Source organism: Artemia franciscana, chromosome 16 (assembly GCF_032884065.1).
Source record: "Artemia franciscana chromosome 16, ASM3288406v1, whole genome shotgun sequence".
In the NCBI taxonomy this organism is placed as follows: Eukaryota; Metazoa; Arthropoda; class Branchiopoda; order Anostraca; family Artemiidae; genus Artemia; species Artemia franciscana.
The window spans coordinates 8,913,757-8,940,649 of NC_088878.1; the positions used below are offsets into that span (position 1 = coordinate 8,913,757).

At 34.6% G+C, this 26,893-nt stretch overlaps 1 protein-coding gene across 1 annotated transcript in view; it reads right to left on the bottom strand.

Moving 5' to 3' along the window:
• LOC136037015 (cullin-4B-like) overlaps positions 1-26,893 on the bottom strand; it is a 169,415-nt gene that overhangs the window by 140,254 nt on the left and 2,268 nt on the right. Inside the window, exons 2-4 of the mRNA XM_065719430.1 lie at positions 14,258-14,431; positions 6,943-7,132; positions 3,187-3,375 (exon numbers count right to left, since the gene is read on the bottom strand). Coding sequence (XP_065575502.1) covers positions 3,187-3,375; positions 6,943-7,132; positions 14,258-14,431 — 553 coding nt within the window. The remainder of the gene's footprint in view (positions 1-3,186; positions 3,376-6,942; positions 7,133-14,257; positions 14,432-26,893) is intronic.

Sequence of the window (26,893 nt, forward strand, 5' to 3'; positions counted from 1 at the left end):
AGGGGAGGGGGCTATATGGGAGGATCTTTCCTTGGAGGAATATTTCATGGGGGAAGAGAAATTCAATGAAAAGGGCACAGGACTTTCTAGAACTACTATAAAAAAACAATGAAAATATAAACATGAAAAAGTTTTTTCAATTGAAAGTAAGGAGAAGCATTAAAACTTAAAACGAACAGAGATTATTACGCATATGAGGGGTTCTAAAAATACTTTAGCATAAAGAGCGAGGTATATAGGAGGAGATAAATACTAAAAGTAATTTCAACTATTTATTCTACGGCCTTTCTGATCCAGGGGTCATTCTTAAAGAATTGGGACAAAACAAGATTTAGTGTGAAGAGCGAGGTATTAACGAGGGGACCAACCCCCTCATATATATAATCAAAAATATAAGAATATAAAAGTTTTTTACGTAAGTTAATTCTTAAGTTACGTATTTTTTTTATTAATAAAAACGTTCGTTAAAAATTAAAAGATCTAGTTGCCTTTTTAAGTAACCGAAAAATTGGAGGGCAACTAGGCCTCCTTCCCCACCCCTTATTTCTCAAAATCGCCTGATCAAAACTAAGAGAAAGCCATTTAGCCAAAAAAAGAATTAATATACAAATTTCATTTTAATAATTTATGTACGGAGAGCCAAAATCAGACATGCATTAACTCAAAAACTTTCAGAAATTAAATAAAAAAACAAGTTTTTTGAAATGGAAGTAAGGAGCGACATTAAAACGAACAGAAATTACACCGTATATGAAAGGGGCTTTTCCTCCTCGACACCCCACTCTTTGTGCTAAAGTTTGATTCTTTCTCGCAACTCTACTTTTTAAAACAATAAAAAACTTTAGCGTAAGGAGCGGGGTGTCGAGGAGGAAAAGCCCCTTTCATATACGGAGTAATTTCTGTTCGTTTAAAGTTTTAATGTCGCTCCTTACTTTCATTTCAAAAAACTTGTTTTTTTTATTTAATATACTATAATACGGCTCATGTCGTCAGCACTTTTGCCCCAAGTAGGTTAACCAACATTTTAATTACCTAGAGATGAATCATAGGAAATTTTGGGCTTTTATGGAGTAACCAGCAAAAGTGTAAATCTAGCGTAAATAATTTCTTATACCAATCAGATTTTCCATAAAAAAAAAAAAAAAACAAGAATGATCTGAAATACGAAAAAGACTTTTCATGGATTTTCATAAATTAACAGAAGTAATTAGGCATTTACAGCTGAATAGATGTTTTAGTATAATATTTAGGGTAATAATTTTAATTTAGTGATTTAGTAATAATTAACAATTTTAATTTGATTAGTATTTATAAGTTATATTTTAGTATTAATAATTTTCTTCGTTGTTTATTTCAACAGTTGAAAAAAGACCCTAGAAACTCTGTTGGAAATACAGAAATTCAAATGAAAAAATACATACTCTTATATTTCTAACCCAAGAGAGTGACCGTAACTTTTTGATAGGATTCAGGCATCCATTTTGTTTATTTCTTTCCCGACTTGATTTATAAGTTTGTAGCTTTATTGCTTATGTTTTTTCACATGATCATTGCAAATCTCTTAACTTCAAAAAAGCTGCTTGTGTTGAAATACAGTATTCTGACTCTGAAAATTGTAATTTTCCAAATATGCCCAAATTAGTAACTAATTAGGGCCTCATCCACAGTGAAACTTTATTACCACGAATACCAATCATATCTGTAAATAGGATGCCCCCCCCCCCCAGCCTCAATGACCATTTTTATCACTAATTCGAATTTTGACACATCCTTTGCCATAATTCTACATAGGGATCTTGAAGAAGCAAGCTGATCAGACCCCCGAGGATAATATTCCAGGTAGTCAGCTTTAACAAAGTTCAGATCGATTGGACTTAACTTTTGGCCAAATTTAGCTCTGGAAGCTTGATAAACCTTTATCATAAACGGTTTTGGGTTGAATCAAAACCAGAGAACGCTATATGGACCAAATAATGGAATATTCAGTAATCTTCATGCGTCATTTTTTTGGCAGAATACAACTTATTGCCCATACTTGCGTTCAATCAATCCCGCCACTGAGATAAGAGAGTGAAGGCATACACTAAATATGTGGGTTGTGGTAGGTTACACTGATATGGCATCTCAGTTCAGCTTCTGCTCAGTATTCTCCCAGTCCTTGTCGACTCTGGCTTTAAATAACGCACGAATTCCTCACACAATTGCAGCCAAAAAGCATTTTTCCAGGCTGGAATATCTCAAACAACAACATGTGTCATCTCCTTCTTCTGACATCATACGGCTACACCTCTGGTTACTGCTCTATGTGGAGCATGGCACTGAAGGGCTACTTATAGGGTTAATAAAACTAGAGCCAAGCACCTTTTTTTTACCATGATTCTGCTATCATAATCCTCTTTCTGCTATACGTTAGGACAGATAGCTTCCGGAACACAACAAGATAATTGTAATTCTACTTTGAACGCATTGGAATAATTTTATAGTTCTTCTCTGATTTATCCAAAGGGCTCTGTATCTATGTTATATTTGGACAATATGAAACTTTTGCCACGTTCCATGCAGGGGAAGGGAAGGATCTTCTGAAGTGCTGCTATGACGTGCAATTTTCTAGAAATGTACTTCCATGGAGTATTAATCCGGCAAAGAAATTATGAAACAAAGTTAAAAAAGGGGGGGGGGGCAGAAAACACAGCACTAACTATTAAATGGCATGTTGTATTTGCTTTGTTACAACACCCCCAGAGCTTTGGGGCAAGGGTTGTAAATTATGCCCGGGGGAAATTAAGGTTTTTATGGAAGGGATGATTATGTAAACTTTATAGGTGGCTGGCTCATTTGGTTGAAACCAGAAGTTCTAGTACGCTTTTAAGAGTCAAAAGCGATGGAGATCAGCTAGCTTCCCACCCTAACTTCCCCTCTTCATCAAACAAATCTGATAAAAATTGTGAGATATCGATTTTGCTCAAAATTGTCGCCCAGTGCCCTGGGGCTAACGTTGTAAGCCATGCCCTCGGGGGATATATGGTTTTTATGTAATGGTTGGTCGTACAAACTTCAGATGGGGCTCATTTGATTTGAAATTGGAAGTTATAATGTCCTTTTTAAGCGTCAAATTGACTTGAGAGCAACCATTTTTTCACAATCCTTGGACAAATAAAATGCAGAAAATGAATAAACGTAGCTTACTTGGGTTCAAACACAGTTGAATAGATCTGAAGGTCGACAAGCATTCGTAAAAGGGACTTGAGTAGCGACCTGTCCACTTGATCTCCGCTTCTTTCTCTTTCAATAAGATACAGAAGACCATCTACAGTTCGACTTTGAATTAGCGGTTGGGAAATAACATGATGTCTGAATTGTTCCAATCCCATGTCCCTGTAAATATCCAAGTTAAAATGAAAAAAAAATGGTATTTTATCAAAACTCTAATGAACAGTCTCGTGGAAAGTAAATGGGGATTCTACTCCAAAATAAATAAATACAAATAGAAAAAATGGCATCAATGATGAACGAAGACCTACTACCACCTTGGGTCTCATTATTACCCTGAAATCTAAAGGAAAAACTACTATTTAATTTTTAAATCAGTTGAAATTATTATTTTAAATCATGACGTTGATTTATAGAAAGGGAGAAAGTAAGAAGTGTTTCCCTAAAAGATATCTATAAATGGTATTGTATTAATGAGGGTAGACAGTTCCACTTGCTAATGACCTGCTTGGAGAAGGCCTTTCTTCTGCTCTTAAAGAAGCGTCTATCTTGTAGTTTAAACTAATGGCAATGTAGACTTAATGTACTGAATGGTAGAATAATGGTGGGTACAATGCTATCAAAGAAGGATCCTTTGCAAGTTTTGTAACTTAGTTAAAAAGAAAAAAAAATGGTAGACTGTTTACCCTGTTATTCACGTTTCAGTACAGAATCAAATGAATTAATTTGAAATTGGCATTTGATTTTGAATTTGTTGCTGTGACAGATCAACAAAGTCGTATGGGTTGAAGGCTTCCTTTCCTCAAATTGATTTTGCAACTAAGCGACAGTAACACCATAAATAATTTTAAATATACCCCAAAGGTATTCAAGGACGCCTTGAAAAACACATGGTCTGAATAAATTTTCCAGTTATACAAAGATAAAAATGAATAATCAAAAGATCTTGTTTGACCGCACTAAAATATATTCCACAACATCACCAATATAAAAGAAGACCCGTACGTTTTTCATATCAATACCATTACCATTTGGCAATGGTATTGTATTAAAACTGCCAGTATATCAATATATCAAATAATTGCAATGCCAGGTTTCGATTACTAAAGCTGCATAGTCTGCTTTTAAATTTGATAAGAAACTTCAATACTGGCTTCATGTGTCGATACTGAATGTACTTTCAATTGAAGGAACTGTGATTTACAAATGCTTGAGATAAATCTTTTCAAAGCATCTATTCATAATGTTGAACAATACATAGCAGAGACCTGATTTAGAGTTTATTAATACTGATTTCAAAAAATTGGAACTTTTCGTTCTTTTTATGGTTCTTCATAACGCCAGAACAGAAAACGAAAAATCGCTTTAACTTGGGCGATTTAAGAGCTTCAACTTATAATTAAAGCTTTAACATTATCAAGAAGCGTGAATATGTCTTAGAATAGAATTTTCAAGCTTGAAAGTCTGAAGGCCCATGTTTTAGGCAATGAGCGCGATCCATTAGATCACACAAAAGAAAATTTAGGTGGGACAGCCCCACCTAATCTACCTTAAGTAATTTACAAATTTTCAGAGTTTAAAACTTTGTCTTTACTTTAGGCAAAATAACAAGTATTTTTTTGCTCTATATCAAAGAGGAGGCAAAATTTGATTCGACAAATCATAATCTATTGACTTTTGGTTCAAGCATTTTTGATTGGTCCAAAACGACAAAGTCTAGACGCTGATGTCTAGCAAGGCAAATATGGTTAATAAGATACATGTAAACTTGTTGAAATTATTGAACTTAAAAAAAAGCAGCATTAGTGCTATTTCTTCAGTCAGAATATGAGAATTTGCAAATCAAATTGGAACTCAACAAGAAAAGGAAACACTAATTCTAGTAATCACTTAAATTAAGTAAACACTTGTTTAATTTAAGTAAACATTAACCTTCCGCAGACTGGTAAAAAACTACAGTAGAATGGATAGTAAAGATGGTAAAGACTGTTAACGCTGGTGTTTAGTTTTTGATACAATACGAACTAACCTAGCATAGGTTGACAAATAAATAAAAAGATAAAATAGAAAGGATAGTAAAGTTAGTATCTAGCCTAGTCTAACACTAATCTAGCCTAGAATGGTAGATAAATAAGAAGATATAATGGAATGGATAGTAAAGATAGTATACACTGGAAATGTTAGTATTTCGTGTTGAAATAGTGTTATATAGTAAACACTAATCTAGCCTAGAATGGTAGATAAATAAAAAGATAAAATAGAAAGGATAGTAAAGTTAGTATCTAGCCTAGTCTAACACTAATCTAGCCTAGAATGGTAGATAAATAAGAAGATAAAATGGAATGGATAGTAAAGATAGTATGCACTGGAAATGTTAGTATTTCGTGTTGAAATAGTGTTATATAGTAAACACTAATCTAGCCTAGAATGGTAGATAAATAAAAAGATAAAATAGAAAGGATAGTAAAGTTAGTATCTAGCCTAGTCTAACACTAATCTAGCCTAGAATGGTAGATAAATAAGAAGATAAAATGGAAAGGATAGTAAAGATAGTATCTAGCCTAGTCTAACACTAATCTAGCCTAGAATGGTAGATAAATAAGAAGATAAAATGGAATGGATAGTAAAGATAGTATGCACTGGAAATGTTAGTATTTCGTGTTGAAATAGTGTTATATAGTAAACACTAATCTAGCCTAGAATGGTAGATAAATAAAAAGATAAAATAGAAAGGATAGTAAAGTTAGTATCTAGCCTAGTCTAACACTAATCTAGCCTAGAATGGTAGATAAATAAGAAGATAAAATGGAATGGATAGTAAAGATAGTATGCACTGGAAATGTTAGTATTTCGTGTTGAAATAGTGTTATATAGTAAACACTAATCTAGCCTAGAATGGTAGATAAATAAAAAGATAAAATAGAAAGGATAGTAAAGTTAGTATCTAGCCTAGTCTAACACTAATCTAGCCTAGAATGGTAGATAAATAAGAAGATATAATGGAATGGATAGTAAAGATAGTATACACTGGAAATGTTAGTATTTCGTGTTGAAATAGTGTTATATAGTAAACACTAATCTAGCCTAGAATGGTAGATAAATAAAAAGATAAAATAGAAAGGATAGTAAAGATAGTATACACTGGAAATGTTAGTATTTCGTGTTGAAATAGTGTTATATAGTAAACACTAATCTAGCCTAGAATGGTAGATAAATAAAAAGATAAAATAGAAAGAATAGTAAAGATAGTATACACTGGAAATGTTAGTATTTCCTGTTGAAATAGTGTTATATAGTAAACACTAATCTAGCCTAGAATGGTAGATAAACAAAAAGACAAAATAGAATGGATAGTAAAGATAGTATAAACTGGAAATGTTAGTATTTCGTGTTGAAATAGTGTTATATAGTAAACAGTAATCTAGCCTAGAATGGTAGAAAAATATAAAGATAAAATAGAAATGATAGTAAAGATAGTATACACTGGAAACGTTAGCATTTCATTTTGAGATAGTGTTATATAGTAAACACTAATCTAGCCTAGAATGGTAGATAAATAAAAAGATAAAATTGATACAAGTCCTCTATCACACAGTCGTGGCTTACCATTATTGGCTTGTACACCCTGTTTACAACAGGAACAGTCTATTATTTCACAGCAATGTTGAAAAATACTCCTATTTTACAAAACAGGAATAAATAGCAAGAAAAACTTGATTTTCAAAATCTTACCAAATAGATGGCACTGTTGCATTTTGAAGAACGTAAGTTCTATCTAGATAGAGGAATATGCTTCGAATTTTTAGCATTTGATTACAATGGGCCTGCCAACAGCAGTCAAGCAGCTTCAAAAAGGCCTCAGGATCCACATTGTTCTCCAAGAACTGTCCAACTTGGCCTTGGATATGACTCTCCGCCAGTTCTAAGAAAAAAGAAAAAAGTTTATAAATGTTGTCTATTGTAAGTAGGACAAACTCCGTCTTTCCACATGAACAAAATAGAAAGGTTCAATTCTTCGAAGATATGCTAAGGGTAACAGAAGCATCAAAAACAAGAAGAACAATAGGGTGGTATATATATATATATATATATATATATATATATATATATATATATATATATATATATATATATATATATATATATAGGTCGTATGAAAACAAAAGGAATGTAAAGAAAGTGGAAAAAGTATTAAAACATGAACTATGGAGATGTGAAGTGGAGGCTATGGATAAAATTGCTAAGGATTTGGAAGATGCGGCTAGACGGCATAATAGTAAAATATTATACTGGCATGTTAAAAAAGTGAAAGGGAGTAGTCAATCTGGACTAATCCCAGTTAAAGATAGAAATGGGGCCACAATTAGAAATAAGGAAAAAGTTAAAGAAAGATGGGTGGAACATTTTGAGAATGTGCTAAACGAGATACAGTTAAAGAAAAAGATATAGATGAAAATAAAAAACTTTGTGATACCTTGGATGTGCAGGAAGATTTGTTTAGTGAGGAAGAATTAGCGACAGTACTAAACGGATTAAAAAATAATAAGGCTCCATGTGCTGATAGTGTGATAATTGAGTTTCTTAAATATGGTGGCTTTGAGGTTAGGAATAAGCTACTGAAGATTATGAACATGATTTTTGAAAAAGGGAAAGTACCTAATGATTTTAGGAAAACCCTAATTAAACCATTGTATAAGAAAGGTGACAAGAGTGAGTGTCGTAATTATCGAGGCATTAGTCTGGTCTCTGTAGGTAGCAAATTACTGAGTAATATGATACTTTTTAGACTGAGAGATGCTGTGGACAAAGTTTTAAGGGAAGAACAGTACGGTTTTAGAAAAGTTGGAGGATGTGTCAACCAAACTTTCACTATTAGGTTAATAATTCAGAAGTCCCTTCGTTGTCAAACACCTTTGGTCCTGAGTCTTATCGATTATGAGCAAGCTTTCGATTCTGTTGATAGAAGAGCGTTAGCAAAGGTCTCCTTGTATGGTATACCAGAAAAATACATTAAAGTGATTAGTGCTTTGTACGAGAATAATACTTCTGCGGTTAAGGTAGGAAATGAGGTTAGCAGCTGGTTTTGTATTAAATCAGGAGTTAAGCAGGGTTGTGGTCTATCCCCCTTTATATGGATCATTTTGATGGACTTCGTCTTAAGGAGCACAGGAAATGCAATTGGAGACCACGGAATCAAATGGGGAGGAAAAATGCTCCTGGACTTAGATTATGCTGATGATTTAAGCCTATTAGATGAAAGTGTGAGAAAAATGAATGAATTTTTAGAGGTTTTGCGAGTTCAGGGCGCTAGAATAGGCTTGAAAATTAATGTTAAGAAGACTAAGGCTAGGAAGAAGTGGAGATGAAAAGGTGACGTTGGGTAACGAAAAGATTCATCAGGTTGGCAGCTTCACTTACCTTGGTAGTATTATTTTTTATTAAAGACGGTGGGAGCATGAAGATGTTAAAAGTAGAATAGCTAAGGCTCAGGGTGTTTTTTCACAGTTAAAAAAAGTTTGCAAGAATAGAAAGATAAGTCTGCAAACCAAGATTAGAATAGTGGAAGCTACAGTGACGACAGTGGTCAAATATGGCTCTGAAGCATAGGCACTCCGAAAAGCAGATGAAAATTTACTAGATGTTTTCCAGAGAAATTGCCTACGGATTATTCTGCGTAACCGGCTGACTGACCGTATTTAAAACAGTAGGTTGTACGAAAAATGTGGTTCAATCCCGTTTTCTAGGGCTATAATGAAAGAAAGGTTGAGATGGCTAGGCCACGCTTTCGATGAAGGATGACAGATTGCCAAAGATTGTCCTTTTTGGCCAACCGTCTGGGGCTACACGGAAAACAGGTCGTCCTTGTTTGGGTTAGGAGGATGTCATAAATAAAGATATAAAGGAAACGGGAACTTCCTGGGAGGGTGTAAAGAGAGGCTTTGAATAGATTACGTTAGAGGAGGAGCGTGCGTAGCTATGTTGGCCTCAGACGGCATGGTGTTGCAGTGAGTTATTGGTAGTAGTAGTAGTAGTAGTAATGAATATTTTGGCCCTATGTCCAAGGACCGTCCTCAGCAAAACAAATATATAAAAGAAAAGACTTACAACATACGACCGATAAAACTAAAATGAAAATTTTTTAAAGCTGTCTCAGCATCCATACTTAAACGAAGTTCAACCAGGACTGATAAATAAAGTGAGGTGAGACAAGGCGATTCCTTAAAATGAAACAACAATAATGAAAATCACGTTTCTGTTGCAGATCTTGCCTTTATGGCAGCAAACCTCAAAGGTCTTTTTATAACTGCTTCTTTGTTGATGTATACTGTTTTTTGTTTTTGTTTTTTATAAGATCGTTTTTAATAAAATTTGTGTATAAAGCATTTAGTGAATATTCCCCCAAATCCCTATTTAAGGAGATATTATTATTAATCCCAAGTATGATTTCAACTGCTTCTCGAATTACATGCTTTATGCCTAGGTCATTGCTAATAAGGGCAGATTCTTCAAAAAGTATTTTATGGCTACGATTTTCAAAAACATGGCTGCTTAAAGCAGAATCAAACAAAACATTAGCAATATTTATATTTAGAGGTTTGGTGATATTATCTGTAATGCTATTGTAGGCGTTTCTCGAAATTCTGGTGAGTTCTCCCTACACAAAATTTGTCACAGTCACATGGTATTTGATAAACACTTCTTTGGCGAATAACTGGGGTTTTATCTTTCTCAAAATTTAGGAAATTTATGATTTCAAATTATTGGTTACAGATTATTTTGTGTGAAAACTTTTTTAAGGTTCGTAGTGAATTTCAGGATGTATGGGAGGTATATTATGTTTGAGGGCCTATCCAAATTATCACATGGTAAATGACCATTGATTTCAGGGCAGTATCTTTACAGTCTACACTTAATTGTCTTATTAATTAATAAAATAGGATACCCATTTCCAAAAAGTATTTCCCAGATAAAGTTAGTCCTGCTGCGATGTGGGAATCAGAACACATGTTTAGGGTACGATCAACAAGAGAGATTACGACAGCGCTTTTAACTTGTGGGGGGGGGGTTGATTTAAAATGCAAATATATATTGTTTTAGGTCGGTTCTCTTTAAATAGTAAAATTGAGTTTATCTATGCTATAAATAATCAACACATCTACGAATGAGATTTTATTTGCAATTTCAAGTTCTAAGATAAACTGTAAATTTCTATCAAATATATTAAGGCGATCTAAAAAAGAAAAAAGAAAAAAAAAGTTCATTTTCCCCATAATTCCAACATGAAATTAGGTCATTCATGTAATGTCCCCAAAAGGTATGTTTCAAGAAATATGAATCTAATGCCTCATTTTCAATATGTTCTACGTAAATATTCGCCAGCAACCCGGAGAGGAGTGTTCCCATCAGCAAACCTTTTATTGTCTTGTAAATTGAATTAGAGAACTGGAAATGCATTGAATACTGGCCACAGAGTTTAACCAAGGTCATTAATACCTCGCAACCTATTCCTGTTGTCGAAACTTCTATTAAATGATAATTTTCATTTATTTCATTTTCTAAAAGCTGCTCAGATACTTTTACCAATATTTGTATGCACAGAAAAAATGTAAAAACTACCTGTGATTATAGTTTATGAGACACTTACGTTTTTGAGTTAATCGACCAAGTCTTCCGAATTACATATGTATGATTTTTGAGAAAAAAGCAAAGGCTTGAAGGCTATGTATAGTCATTTTCCAATATTGGAGACGGGGCTTTCGTACAGACTACGATAGGCCCTAAGGGAATGCTTTGCTTATGTAATTATGGTAGACCATAAAATTTTGGACAAAAACAAACACGGGAGAAAAAATTATAATATAATTGTGGGGTAGATTTACCACTTCGTTTTATGTTTTTTAATTAAATAAAAAGAACAAGTTTTTTCAACTGAAAGTAAGGAGCGACATTAAAACTTAAAACGAACAGAAATTACTTCGTATATGAAAGGGGCTGCTTCCTCATCAACGCACGCTCTTTAAGCTAAAGTTTGACTCTTTCTCTCAACTCTTCTTTTTAAAACAGTAAAAAAATTTAGCGTAAAGAAAGGGGCGTTGATGAGGAAGTAGCCCCTTTCATATACGAAGTAATTTCTGTTCGTTTTAAGTTTTAATGTCACTCCTTACTTTCAGTTGAAAAAACTTGTTTTTTTATTATTTAATTTCTGGACATTTTTAAATCAATACATGTCTTGATTTTGGCTCTCCGCAGAGGAATAATTAAAACGAAATTTGCATATTTATTGTTTTTGGCTAAATGGCTATCTCATAATTTTGATCGAATGATTTTGAGAAAAAAGAGCGGGGAGGAAGCCTAGTCGCCCTCCAATTTTTTGGTTTATTAAAAAGGCAACTAGAACTTTTAATTTTTTACGAATCTTTTTATTAGTAAAAGATATACGTAACTTATAAATTAGCTTACGCAAAGAAATTTTTATTCTCATGTTTTTATTACATATATGAGAGGGTTCACCCCCTCGTCAGTACCTCTCTCTTTACACTAAAGCTTAAATTTTGCCCCAATTCATTAAGAAAGACCCCTGAATCGCAAAAGCCGTAGAATAAATAGTTGACATTACTAAAAATACTTTAGCGTAAAGAGCGAGGTATTAGGAGGAGCTGAACCCCTCATATGGGTAATAATTTCTGTTCGTTTTAAGTTTTAATGCTGCTCCTTACTTCCAGCTGAAAAAAAACTTTTTCATATTTATTTTTTCATTTTTTTTTAAATAATGCTAGTAAATCCTGCGCTCCACTCAAGGAAATTTTTCCCCCATAACAAATTCCACGATGGAAAGTTCCCCCAGCATATCCCCCTCTTCTCAACCCCTCCCCTAGCCAAAAAATTCTCCTGAAAACGCCTGTACACTTCCCAATAACCATTACTATATGTAAGCACTGGTCAAAGTTTGAAACTCGTAGCCCCTCCCACGGGGACTGTGGAGGAGTAAGTCGTCCCCAAAGACATAGTTATAAGGTTTTTCGACTACGCTGAATAAAATGGCTATCTCAGAATTTTGATCCGTTGACGTTGGGAAAATAATTAGCGTGGGAGAGGGCCTAGGTACCCTCCAATTTTTTGGTCACTTAAAAAGGGCACTAGAACTTTTCATTTCCGTTAGAATGAGCTCTCTCGCAACATTCTAGGACAACTGGGTCGATACGATCACCCCTGGGAAAAAAAAAACAACAAAAAAAAAACAAATAAACACGCATCCATGATTTGCCTTCTGGGAAATAATACAAAATTCCGCATTCTTGTAGATAGGAACTTGAAACTTCTACAGTAGGTTTTTCTGATACGCTGAATGTGATGGTGTAATTTTCGTTAAGATTCTATGACTTTCAGGGGGTGTTTTCCCCCTATTTTCTAAAATAACGCGTAACTTTTGATTGGTAAGACTAAACTTGATCAAACTTATATATTTAAAATCAGCATTAAAATGCGATTCTTTTGATGTAACTATTGGTGTTGAAATTCCATTTTTTAGAATTTGGTTACTATTGAGCCGGGTCGCTCCTTGCTACAGTTGGTTACCACGAAAAGTTTGATTAAATTATAATTTTGTTAGCAAACTGATTAACAGGATCGGGGATTATAGTTGTGTATTTGTCATTTAGATGTGAAAAAAATTGTAATCATCTGTTGTATACATAAAAAGAAGAGAAACGCTTTTACCTGCTTTAGTTATAACAATGGACAGGTCTTGCGGAGATTAGATATAATTTTTAGGTCATACAAATTATCTGGTTTTATATTGGCAGGAGAAATAACCTTTATTGTTTGTTGAAAAGGGTATCGATAAAACTAGCCCTAACTTTGTCTGGGTTGGAAATAGATGTATAAAATTTGTGCAAAGAGAACTCTAGAGAGGAAATTAAATCTACCAAAGGACTTTATAGGATTTAAAAAACTGTATTTGACCAAAGGAGAAAAAGGTCAAAACATAATAAAGTGCATTTTACACTTTTTTTTAACAGGGAAAGAGCCCTTTAGAGAAACATCAGAGGGGATTATCACAAAAAATAGGGTATTTGATACCAATTTGAGTCAGCAGTCTAATGTTTTCCGAGTTTTTGGATTGTATGCTGTCTTAAAAATTGCTACATTGGGTATCATTAGTGCGCATTTATTCCGTGCACTATATTCCACAAGTTTTACCAACCTTTTTTTAGAATTCAACTTCCATAACTTGCTACCAAACATAATCTAAAAAGCACCAAATTCAAGATGTAAACATTTAATGTAAATTTGTTAAACATTTCAGGGAAAAAACTTTTCCCTGGAATGTTTTACATTAGCTTTTAGATCGATAAGCATCAGAGATATAGGAAAAATCGTAGCCCCACTTAGAAATTTCCCAGAATGGGAGAAATCTTATCAAGGACTCTGGATATTCATTTTTATTTCATGGAATTCATGTCTTTAAATGGAATTTCCATGGGTGAAATTTCGTGACGATTCCACTCTTCCTTTCCATATATATTCAATCATAATTCCGTATTATTTGGTTGCTGGACAGCTTTGACTTTGTTTTCACTCCTTTCAACTAGGTTGTTTTCATGTGTTTGATATTCTTTTCTAATAGTTCGTTTTAAATTTAAATCGGATTTTTTTTCTTTTGTTATTCAAGATGTACCAGCATTATTTTTAATGTGACTGGAATATCTTAGAATTTCTAAAGCAAAAAAATGATTTCAAAAAACAGAATTTCTCAAAAAAAATTATACTCAAACAAATTATCCTGGAGGTATTTTTAAATTAGCCTACACAAACATGCCAATATGGATTCAGAGTCAAGAATACAAAAGCGCATTTAATTTGAAACTTCTCCCATTTGAGTAATTTCTAAGAAAAAATTTGAATTTCAAAAAAATATATATATTCAAACAGAACATCCTGGAGACATTTGTAAATTAGCCTACACAAAGATGCCACAAAGCATCCAGATGCAACATCAGGAAAGCGCATTTGAAAATTTTTCAATTTAAGTAATTTGTCAACTTACCTCTCAGCTTATCATACAACATTTGATCTTTCTTCTCTCTGCACAAATCTTCAACTGACTTGAACAAATCTTGTAGTAATACATAAGTAGGTACAGATTTGTGAATTGCAGTTACAGCTTCTGTCAGCTTTTCAAAAGCTTTTAGTAGATATTCTTCAGGAAGGCTAATTTGCCCTGAAATAAATCGCACTTAATATTGAATTGCATACTTAGCTAACACAGACATATCACATTCTATCACGCAATAAGATGCAACATAACTCCCATGGAAACAAGAAGTGTGTGACAGAAAAATGTCCATCCAAGATTCCACACTAGGTTGAGATATTTCATAATGTTATTGTCAAGCTGGAGGACATAGTGAAAGAATGATAAGCCCAACAGTTCGCAATATATATGGTAAGGATGGGGAGGTCAAATCCGTCATTGCCCCCTCCCCCAAACACAAATGTAACATAGTTTTTATGCTATGGAGGCAGTAGTTTTTGAAGGCCATCGTTTCTATCCAGGGATACTGGGTTCACTGCTATCATAATAATGATAATAAACATGCAATAAGAATAAATATAGTTGCAATAACAAAACTAAAACATGCAAGATCAATACATGCACAGAAACCTTTTTTGAGGACCACAGGCAAATTGCATAAAATATATAGAAACTTGTAAGCCCCAACTCCATCCTTTCTGTGTACTTGTAAACCCCATCTCCATCCTTTCTGTGTATGTTTCTACAGAGGCCATTTCTTTACAATTTAACAGAATCTGATAAGAGTCAGGAAAATAAAAACGCCATACATCTTGATAATTCATCTCTCAGTTTTCTCACCTCCCTTGGTATTTATGATATTCACAATAACCATAAATGCAGACACCCAAACAGTTAAAGGTGGTAGAAGATCAAACAGTTTGTGGTAACAAGCTGCAATCAGGGGCAATTTTGCAAAAAAAGGTAACCAAAACTCTAAAAAAACGAAATTTTGATAACAGTACATGCAATAAAATAATAAGATTATTATATTAATTCCAAATATATAAAATTCATTAGTTTTAATTTTACCCAACAAAAGCTAGGGGCCTGAGAAATTTCAAATGATTTTCGAAAAAGCGGGAGAACACCCCCAGAGAGTTAAGGAATCTTAATGGAAATCACGCCGTTAAATTCAGTTTATCATAGAACACTACTGTAGAAGTTTGAAGCTCCTGTCTATAAAAATATGGAATTATGTATTTTTTGCCAGAAGGAAGATCATGGATGCATGTTTATTTTATTCTTTCCCTAGTATTATTGTATCTATCAATGTCCAATAAGATTGGGAGAGGGGTTATTTTGAAAGGAAATTAAAATTTCCCTCTATAACTGACGAAATAGATTGGAAGGCAACTAGTCCCCTTCCCAGGTCGCTTTTTCTCTAGTAACCCAATCAAAGTTTTGAGACAGCCATTTTGTTCAAAATACTTCAAAGATCAATTCACGGCTTTGAGGGTGAAATGAAAACCACAACCCCTGGGGAAAGGGCTATATGTTATGATATTTGTCCATTGTTTATTTATCGGGAAGTATAGACATTTTTTCTGTGAGGAGGAAAGTTTTGGGAGAATTTTCCAGGGGAAATTATACATGGGGAAAAGGGTTGTATGTTATGTAGTTTGTCTGTTGCTTGCATATAGTATTTTTTATTGGGAAATACACAAAAAAAATCAGGGGCAACTTTCCAAGAGGAGGTTTTCCAATTAATAATCTACATGGAGAAGGAAGTGAATTTCTGGCATAATTTGAAAAATGAACAGAGGTTAAAAAAATAATAAATGAAAGTAATAAAAACTTTCCATGGGTATAATTTCAGTGAGCAGGGAAAATCAGGTTTTTTCTGGCATAATTTGAAAAATGAACAGAGGTTATAAAAAATTAATGAAAAAAATTAAATGAAAATAATGAAAACTTTTCATGGGTATAATTTCAGTGAGCAGGGAAAATTAGTTTTTTTTTTGTTTTTGTTTTTTCAAAAGAGAATAATCGAAACTTGCTTGAATCCAAAATTGTTATCAACAATTTTAACCTATTTTTAGTGTGAAAAACAAAGCTTCAAAGAGCATTTAAAAATATGTTTTGATGAAGGGATTTTAAGAAGAATATCTATATTAAAAGTTACCTTCAAAAGGCATGCCAAGTCTATATATGGTTATTATATAACATCTTGGTATTTTTTGCAAATGAACCTTGGGTTAAAGTTAAATTTTAAGCGGTAGCCCTGTATAAAACTGTTCCTGCAAATAATATTTTAAGAGACTGCAGTGTTCTATTTCAGCTGAGAAAAATATTATATAAAATTCAAATACAAGTAATTAACACCATCTAGAAAAATTCAAGTTTAAGCATTACATTTGCTTAGAAAGCTATTTTCTTCAGCTTAATGGCTCTCACCAATATAGACGTTTTCAAAATACAGTTTTACTTTATTTCTCTGGCACTACTTTTATAAAGTTTGCTTAAATGATGAATCTGACAAAGAACTAGGTTAATTTTACAGTTTGTAATTTAAACACCAAAACTGAACAATGAAAAAATACAGTGTTTGGATTTTTGGACATGAAATGTAAGCGTTATTCTTGAAAAACACTCTAGGCAACATTCAATTTATCGAGATAGGCTATTTTATGGCCATTTAAATAATATTTTCTATTGCCATTATAATTGTTATATAATATTTCGTTCTAATCTTAATAGCCTTTGATTTTATGCTATTTCGGATGCTTATTATTTTACTCTTCTTTTTACACGTCTTCTTTGTAACTAGTGCTCAGAAGTTCTATTTAAATTATCCATACTTAAAGTTGTTTACCTGGATCGGACCAACTCTCACAAATTATTTCAGTTATTACAGTTATTTTAAATAGGATATTGTAAACTTTAATAGCTTACAACTTGCGTTCAAATTATTTTTTCTTTTAAGTTTTTTGCATGCTGACCATGGTCTGCATTGGGCAGATACCAATCTCCTGATTCAATGCCTTTGGCCAGGAGTGCAATGTGTAGTTGGGGGAAAATCATCTGATGCGTCCTGGGTTTTCCCTCAGATTTCTCCAGGTACCCGTTTAAAGCTGGGTCAACTCTGAGAATCATAACATTGACCCCTGTTCCAAACGAAATAACCAGCAACACCATGGCTCAAACCACTGACCTCAGGATTTCAAGTCTGGAGTGCTAACAATATTAAGATCACCTTATAAAAAAATTACAAATTTAGTTTTGGACAGCTCCAGTTCGCTCTTTTCAGAGTTATTTTTTCGTCAGAGTAGAATATTTTATTTCATTATTTGTAGCATAGATCTGTGTAAAGATCAGGGAAAACGGTATAGTATCCCCCCCAGCCCAGCTAATGATTACAGGTCTCCTTATAAGTGTTTTAATGCTTCTTCTTTTCTGTTAGTTAAGTGTGTTTTTTCCTATCATATATAGTATTGATTTTTTTAATTCTATCTAGCATAAATAGTAAACTTGTATCAGTTTCTCCCTTTTGCAGTTTGAATCATTTGAATTCTTAATTCAATTATATTTATTACATTACGACATTTAATTATAAAATATGGAATTATTTAACTACATTATTTATTTTACAGTTTAAATTACATTAGAACGTGCTCAAGCGGATACACGTAAAACTGAAAATATACTTGAAATGAAAACAAAAGAAAAACAATTAAAATTTTAATTAAGACAGTGAAAGTTTCACTATATTTTCTTCTTTTTGTATTTTTAATTTATCATAAGTATAAATGAAAACTAAGCATGGTGTAAGAAATTATTTTTATATATGCTAATTCAGGCAATATTTTTATTTATTTATAGAGTTAGGCCTGACAGTATCCTCAAAGACATCCTTCATCATATTTCTCAAGGTATTAGTGCAATAAAGGTTTTGAAACACCAGCAAAAGATTTAATCACTGGACGAAAAGCTTATTTTAGGATAAAGCTAAGCTTTATCCTTAGCTTTAGGATAAAGCTTTAGGATAAAGCCAATAAGCTTTAGGATAAAGCTTATTGACTGGAAGATAAAGCTAAGCTTTATGTCATTCTGCAATAAGCCTGTAGTCAGGGTGCCAAAAGGGCACTTTTAGTGCTTATTTGACACTTTCTCAACTTGGGCAATGTTGGGACACTTTGGGATCTGAAAAGGACACTTGAAAAAAAGGAAGCTTTTGCTAGAAAACTTGTATTTAACACATTTTGAAGGTGTACTTTTTGAAGGTATACCTTTCTCCAAACCCCCTAATGTGCGAATATATAGCCCAAATTATACATTTTCCATGTGGGTGATTTTTCCATGAGGGGTGAGGTTTCTGCAGGATAAATTCAGCATCATGGATTTTTTGCAAGAGTCACTTTCAATTGGGAGGGGGGCGGGGAAAATGTTCCACAAAGGAGAAATTTTCGGGATTATTTGAAAAATGATCAAAATAATAAAAAAAAAATGCAGGTGAAAGTAGACTCAAAAGAACTTTCCAGACAGAACTGTTCAAAAAAAAATTTTCAGCAGGGATTGAATTGTCTGGCAGGGGAGGGAGGGATTTTATGCGTCAGGAACTTTCCATGGAGGGGGAGGATGTCCAGGCAATATTAGAAAAGCAGTCAGAACTAATTAAGTTCTTTTAACTTAAAGTAAGGAGAAACATTAAAAATTTAGTATTTAATAAATGAAATGAAAATCTCGAATTTGAAGGGAGCTGCCCCCTCCTTCATACCTCCCTCTTTGCACTAAAGTTTGGTTTTTGGTCTCAATTATTTCTGAATGACTCCTGAAACACATGGCAATTTAAATAGAATAAGAAGCTTTACTTTTGGTCGGCATTTTTTTTTTTATTTATTATAAAAAGCATTTAATTATAAACATAGCATGATGATGCTCTGCTTGGAAAATTGTAATTGTGAAACTTGATACTGTTAAAATTATTTTGTTAGCATTAGCTATTCACAACGTTTATAGCCAAAACAATAAAGAGCATATTCACAACAAAATAACCTAAAGTACACACAGACAAGCCTCTAAACAGGAGGGGAGATGGGGTTTATCACCCTCAACATCCTAAATTCTTCTAAGTTTCTGAGGACTTCTTATTCAAATTATCAAGCAATTATTTTATTACTGTCCTTGCCCCAAAAAGATCCTCATTTATACAAGGTCAGAGCCCTAAGGCGAGGGGGAAGATTTTTGGGGGGAGGACCTTAAGAGAAAGAATAAATACTAGTTAAAAATATAAAAGCACTTGAGGGCCAAAATATTCTATTTTTCCTATCCTGGACTAATTCTGTAGAAATGGTTCAACAGAATAAACTATAAGAGGCCAAGGAACTCCCTTCAAAGGGGTACAAGGGGCAAATATTGATATTTGAATGCCAATTAAACTGAAAATGGAAGAACATATAGTACTTGTATACTGAAACTTTTTAATTTTGGAACAGCCAAAATAATATTAGAAAATCATGGCTTTTAAGTATCATAGACTTAGATAGTCCAGAGGGGGGGGGGGATTTTTTGAAGTCCTATGCACATTATGACAGTTTTCCAAATTTATACATGCTTCTCACATATTTTCCAACTTAATAAAATGAAAAGCAAATACCAAGAATGTAACTTGAAAAGTGTACAAGGCTCAGATCCATCAGTTCACCAAGCCCGAATTATGATATTACATAAATCACTTTTTAGAGAATGATCTAAACTGGCCTAAAAACAGATAAATTCTACTTTTTCGACAATTTTCAGTTCCTTATTTGACAAAAAAATGTAGAATACATCTAAAATACAATTTGGTAGAATATGGTACCCCACTTGTTATTATGGAATCATCACAGTAGATTGGCTGGCCACCCATCTCAAATAAATGGAGTTTCTGCTTGGGGTTAGTGAGTAAATTCATTAGTCAGTCTACCAGGGATGAATTTATACCAGCACAGTTGACCATGGAGCACTTTCAAAGCCCTTGGCAAGGTATAGCACCAGTAGGTCAACTGAATGTCCTTGGTCAATCAGATTTGTAATTATTTTGCATGAATCCAATAAGTTTGTTTTGATTTATTTTCCTGACTGGAATCTATCTGGCTTAGGTGACAAGATCTTGTTTGTGGTTAAGTGTTTGAGAATTAATCATTGACTATGTGTTCAAGCATCTTAACCACACATTCACCTTAATCAGCTTAACCAACTGAGAGCTTTAAGGTCTTCCAGACCTTTATTGCTCTTGAGTTGATGACTGCCAGTCAAACCTCCACTGCTTCTTCTCCTACTCTTTGTCAAGTTGGTTTTTGAAGGACTAGATGGAGGGAGCACTGACAGTTGAATCTTTCAGTTGATTCCAATGCTTTATGACTTTTCTCAAAAAGAATGTTTGGCAGGTTTTCGATTGGGAGTTTGACTTTGGTAGCTTCTTGGAGTGTCCTCTTGTGTTGTGCCAGTTGGTACTGAGATTGCCACTAAAGATTGCTGACTTTTTGTTCAGCAGCTTGTAAGTAAGCATCATATTGCTGTGCAAGCGTCTGTAAACCAGAGTGAGTAGTTTAAGGTACCTGAGGTGGTCCTCATATGAGGTTGATGTTAGACTTCATATGCATTTTGTTGCTAGTTTCTGTACGTTTTCAATGAACCTCACATCTGGTCAATAAGAAGAACCAGCAAGACACATGCCAAAATTGAGATGGGGACTGACAAAGAGCCTTACATAGTTTTATAATTATAGATGCCTGTCTGCTGTTGATAGTTTGTTTCAGTAGTCTAAGACTGGAGCTTGCACAGGAAACAACATGCTGGACATGGCTGTGAAATTTAAGTTTATCATCAATGATGACACAAGATCCCTTTCTTTTGATCCATTCTCTAGTTGCTCTCTTACTTTGATGGTGGGGTTGTAGATCATGTAGTTTGCCATTGCATTATTGGGTCAAAGGTGTAATACACAGCATTTTCCTAGATTAAATTGGAGAAGCCAGTCTTGGGTCCAAACTTGTTGCTCATCTATGTTGTGCTGGATACTCTGAGGGCATGCAATACCAAAGAGTTTGGCATCATCAGCAAACAGGTGCAACTTATTGTGAATATGGTTAAATATGTCATTGATGTAAATCAGAAAGAGAGTTGGACCCAGCACAGTTCCCTGCAGAACTCTACTCATTACTTCAGCCTTGTCAGAGTAGATTGGTTGGCCATCTGTAGCAAATAAGCGAACTTTCTGCTTGCAATTTGTAAAGAAATTCATCAGCCAGTCTATAACAGCCTGATTGATGCTGATAGTGGATATTTTGGAGTGCAGTTGACTGTGAGGAACCTTGTCAAAGGCCTTAGCAAAGTCCAGCAGGAGCAGGTCAACCAGATGTTTATGGTCAATTAGGTCTGTGATTTCCTTGTATGATTCCAAGAGATTTGTTTCAATTGATTTCCCTGACTGGAAGCCATGCTGCTTGGGCTTGTTGGTTGTCAAATGCTTAAGGATTGAATCATTGACTATGCACTCAAGTGTTTTGATGACAACTGAGGTTAGGCTAATAGGCTGATAGTTTTCAGGCTTAGAACAATTACCTTTCTTGAAAACCGGTGTAAGTGATGTCTTTTAATAGCCTGGGATGTAGGTTATCTGGTCCTGGTGATTTGTTAGTATCTAATTTCTGTAAGCAAAAAGTGATGTTTTCCATTGGGGATTTTACAATGTATTCAGGTGAAGAGGGCAAAGGACCATTGGGCTCAGTGGTAAAAACAGAAACAAATTGCTAATTTAATGAGTTTGCAAGCATGTTGATATTGGTTATTTCTTCACCTTCCTCAGTTACCAGTTTCCTGATGCCTTGTCTATTATGGTCTTGGCTAGAGACATATCACCAAAATTTCTCTTGATTTGTCTTAGCTTTTTCTGCAAGTTTAGATTCAAAGCTTGTGTATAAATTGAGTGTTAAGTTTTTAAGATTATTCCTGCTCTTTGAAAATTTTTCTTTGTTTTCTGGGGATGGATGCTTTTTGTACTTCTTCCATTGTCTGTTTTTTGGTTAATTTCCTTCTTAATATTTTTTGTCATTGTTGGTAGTGTTTGCAGTTTTGGGATGAGCTTGCTCAAAGTGTACTGTTCAGCTTTGTTTAGCAGTAATTCTTTGAAGCATTGTCATTGTTGTTCTAAAGAGCTGAGTAGGACATCATCCTAGGAGATGTTGCTGAGATCCATTCTAATCTAATCATAGTCTATGAAGGCTCTTCTGATGATAGCTGTTAGTTACTTTGAGGATTGCTGTTTTTATTTCTATGGCAACATGGTTGCTTTTCCTGATTGGGGGCATGTACTTTGTATAAAGAAGGGATTCCAGTCTTCTAAGAAATATTAGTCTAGGGGGCATGGAAGCTGCCCACTCATGATATGGGTTGGTTGGTCAACAATTTGGTGGAGGCAAGCATCATGGATCATATCTATGATTGGATTCACAGTATCAGAGGTGACAAGGAGGAATGGTCTTTCCAGGTGATGGTTGGCAGGTTGAAGTTGCTTGCAATTAATAGGTCACCCTTATGGGTGTCTGCAATCTTCTGAATGAGCTCAGCTAGCTTTGCATCTGTTTGCATAGGTAAAGGTGATGATGGACTTCTGTACATACAGCCAATTCTAATAGTGGGATGGTTTTTACTCTGTGGAACTTAAATATCAAAGAATATAGTTTCAGCACAAGGGCATCCACTGGAATGCTCAATAGGGGTGACAACATACAAGGATTTGACTAATGCAAGTGTTCCACAGCAGCAATGACTGGATGATAGATTGGATATAGTGTGGTAACCATGCAGATTAACATGTGAGTCTAGGAGCTGGTTTCTTGAGTTCTTAGAACAGACCTCAGTAAGGAGTATAACATCACAGATTAATAATCCTGCTGCTCATGACTCATAGATATCCAAGAGCAATAAAACATAATACAAACTAAGGTTTGAGGTAGAGCCCTATTGGCAAACTCAATAGTTGTATTTTATTTAGCAGCCATCTACATTAATAATGCTTACAACTGTTTATACTAATTCCAAAACGAAATTCATTTAGTTAAATGTCAACCACCAAAAAAGGGGAATACCTACAAAAAGAAAAGCAATCTTAATAAAAACCACACTATTGGATATTGTTATATCAGAAAATCCTACTGTAGGGAGTTCAACCTCCTATTTACAAGAATACAGTATACTGCATTTTTTTGGCAGAAAGATCTCAGATGGGTAAATATTGGGTAGTCTGCATTTTTCACCTACAAATAAAGTGAACATACCACTCAATTTTTTTTTATTCTCTTTCCAAGCAAACTTTCAGTGCAAATTCAATTTCAAAGTCCTGTATAGACCCTCAAAGATGAAACTCTTTTCTCTTATTTTAGATATACCTTAAATCTTAAATTACCTTAAATTGCAGCTTGGAGCGATATAAGGATTATCCATCCTTGTGATGCTCCATGAGAAAAAAAAAGAATTCGTTTGGTGTAGATTGTGGCTGTTAGATTAGACTCTTGTGGAGGACTCTGCAGCTTCCCAATTGTAAAGGAACTCCTGGCAGAGCCATTCCCTATCAAGGTGGGACTTGAACATGTCAATTGAAGTAGCAGAAACTGTTTCTTCAGAGAGCTGGTTCCACATATTGATGATTCTTTGGCTGAAGAAGTGGCTTCTATGTCTACTTGTGGAATGCTGCATGGGGAGCTTCAAAGAATGTCCTCTAGTACCAGAATGCAAGGGCTGTGCAAAGAGACCAGGAAGGGTATTTTTAGAGAGGATTTTTTTGGTTAAAACAATGTCATCCCTTTTCCGTCAGTATATCAACGTTGGCAGCTTCAAACGACGTAGTCTTTCTTCGTATAGAAATTTATTCATGTTGGTAACCATCTTAGTGGCACAACGCTGGACATCCTCAAGCAACTTCCTATCTTTTTTGAAGAAAGGGGCTGCCAATGACATTCCAACCTCCAGGCATGAACGTACAAGCGCCTTATATAACTTCATAAGAACTCTAGGGTGTCGGCTGGAGATGGTTCTTTTTATGATACCGAGGGTTTTATTTGCAGAAGATGAAACACTTAGCATGGCTGCTGAACTTTAATTGGTGATCTACAATAACCCCAAGATCTCTTTCATCGGAAACAGCAGAAAGGAAGTTGTCTTGAAGGAAATACTTATGATGCTTGTTATTTTTGCCAAAATGAATTACATGGGATTTGTCAACATTGAAAGTCAGAAGCCACATGTTAGCCCATCTTTCTAGACTATCAAGATCTGTTTGAATTGATTGCTGGTCAGAGGGAGTAGCCGCTTTTCCAACTAGTTTTGAGTCATCAGCGTAAAGGGTAATAAGATTTTAAAGAAGGGTGGGTAATTTGTTAACATAGAAGTTGAAAAGTGTTGCTCCAAGAATAGTGCCCTAGGGCACGCCACTTAATACAGTTGTGGGAAAAGAGAAATGAGGAGTTCCTTGCAAATCAAAAACTCTGACACTCTGTGATCTTTCAGAAAGGAAGCCCATAATCCACTGTACAACACCTTTGTTGACACCTGCAGCCCTCAATTTGATTATGAGGAATTCATGACAAACTTTGTCAAATGCTTTGGACAGATCAAGAAGAATCATGTTGACAGGAAAACCCTCATCAAGCAGTGTAGTCACTAATTCATATGTTTGGATAAGGTTAGTGTCCACAGATCTACCAGATCTGAAACCATGTTGTGATGTGGAAAGGATATTATTGACCTCAAGATGTTCAATTAGAGCTTTATTAACAAATCTCTCAAGCACCTTAACAATGGCAGAGGTGATGCTTATGGGACGGTAATTCTCTGCTAAGTCTCTTCGTCCCTTCTTATGGATTGGGGTTATATAAGATGTTTTCCAATCATGCGGTAGTTCCCCATTTTGAAGAGATAACTGGAACAGCATGCACAGGGGGTAGCTGAGAGCTTTTTGAAGCTCCCTAAGAAGACGTGGATGAACACTGTCTGGTCCCTTTGACTTATTTACATCAAGCTTCTCAAGGCTATTGAAAACCATTAATTCATCTACTGACAGATCAGGCATAGGGAAAAGCACTTCATACAATGGAGGATCTGGTGAGGAGGTGCCTGAATTTTGGGTAAAGGCAGAAGGAAATTGTGCATTTAGAATGTCAGCCTTATCTATTGGAGATGAGTGAAATACACTGTGGTCAACAAGGTCAGGAATAGTATGATGATTTGGGTTTTTAGAAGAGACATGTCTCCAAAAAGATTTTGGGTTTAACTTGATCTCAGAAGCCCAATTTTCCTCGTAGGCAGATTTCAGTTTTTTTACAGAATCTGTTACACGATTCCATACTGCCTTATAAAATGACAGGGTCTCCTGGTTCCTCTTCTTCATATACTGTTTCCGAGCTCTAGATTTCTGGTTAATCAGCTTCTTAACTTCCTTAGTGAGGAAGGGAAGTGTTTTGGGCTGTTTCCTAAAAAAAACCCTGGAATGTTTCTTTTCAAGAGCAAGAAGAGTTTTTTTGAAATTTAGCCATGACTCATTGATATCACTGGTGATAAGCATTGACCAGTTTGCAGATGAAAGTTCCTGCTGTATTGCCTCATAGTCAGTGAAAGTCTGAGTATGAAATCTAGGTTGAGGATGACTATTTAGGGACAACACAGACAGAATAACTAGGTGGTCACTACTAGCAATTGGCAGTAAATAATCATTACAAATGAGGGAATCAGTATCACGCAAAATGACAAGGTCTAACAGCAAGGGATTCTGATCAGCTCTATAGTGTGTAGGCTTATCAATAGTCTGATGAAGAAAATTATTTGATAGGCAAGATAAAAAAGGTGAGTCTCTACTATTAGATGAAATATGTCCAGTTCCTTCAACCCACTCAATTGCAGGAAAATTAAAATCTCCAGTGATTATTAACTCAAATGAGCTAGGAAGGGAAATTGAAGATGTCATTTCATCAATGATAGTTTTGAGGGCCAATTCACTATCTTCAAGGGAAGGAGCACTTGGACTTCAATAAACGCACCCAAGACACAAATTTTTATTAGCAATGGAGATATCAAGCCATACACTTTCTATCAAAGATATATCAAGCATAGTAGGATTTACAACACTAACCTGGATACCATCTCTTACATAAACACCAACTCCTCTTCGACAATTTGAGTGCTCCAAGTTGCTAAATAGTTGATATCCCAAGATCTGTAGGGATGTTTCAGTAACCGCCAAAAAACTATGTTTTGGCAACAATTCAACAAAACTCACAATATCTGCTGCTTCCTCCCTAAGAAGCACTCCGGATTCTAGAAGCTTATTTGTCAGAGAGTCAACATTGCTTGAAAGAACACAGAAAGTATTTTCAGAAAGGGGCTTCTGACTCGGGAAATTTGGCTGTTGAGACTCAGAGGTAATATCAGATATAGTACTTGAAAAACTTGAATCCACTCAATTCTGACATGACATGAGCAAATTATTAGATATAACATTTGAATTAACATGAGCAGGAATAGCTCTTAAATCGACATGGGAAACATTTGGAGAAGGATTGGATGAAGCTTCACAAGAAATATCAACTGATGATTTATCAAAACGAAGCACTGGGGAAACAAAACTATTTACAT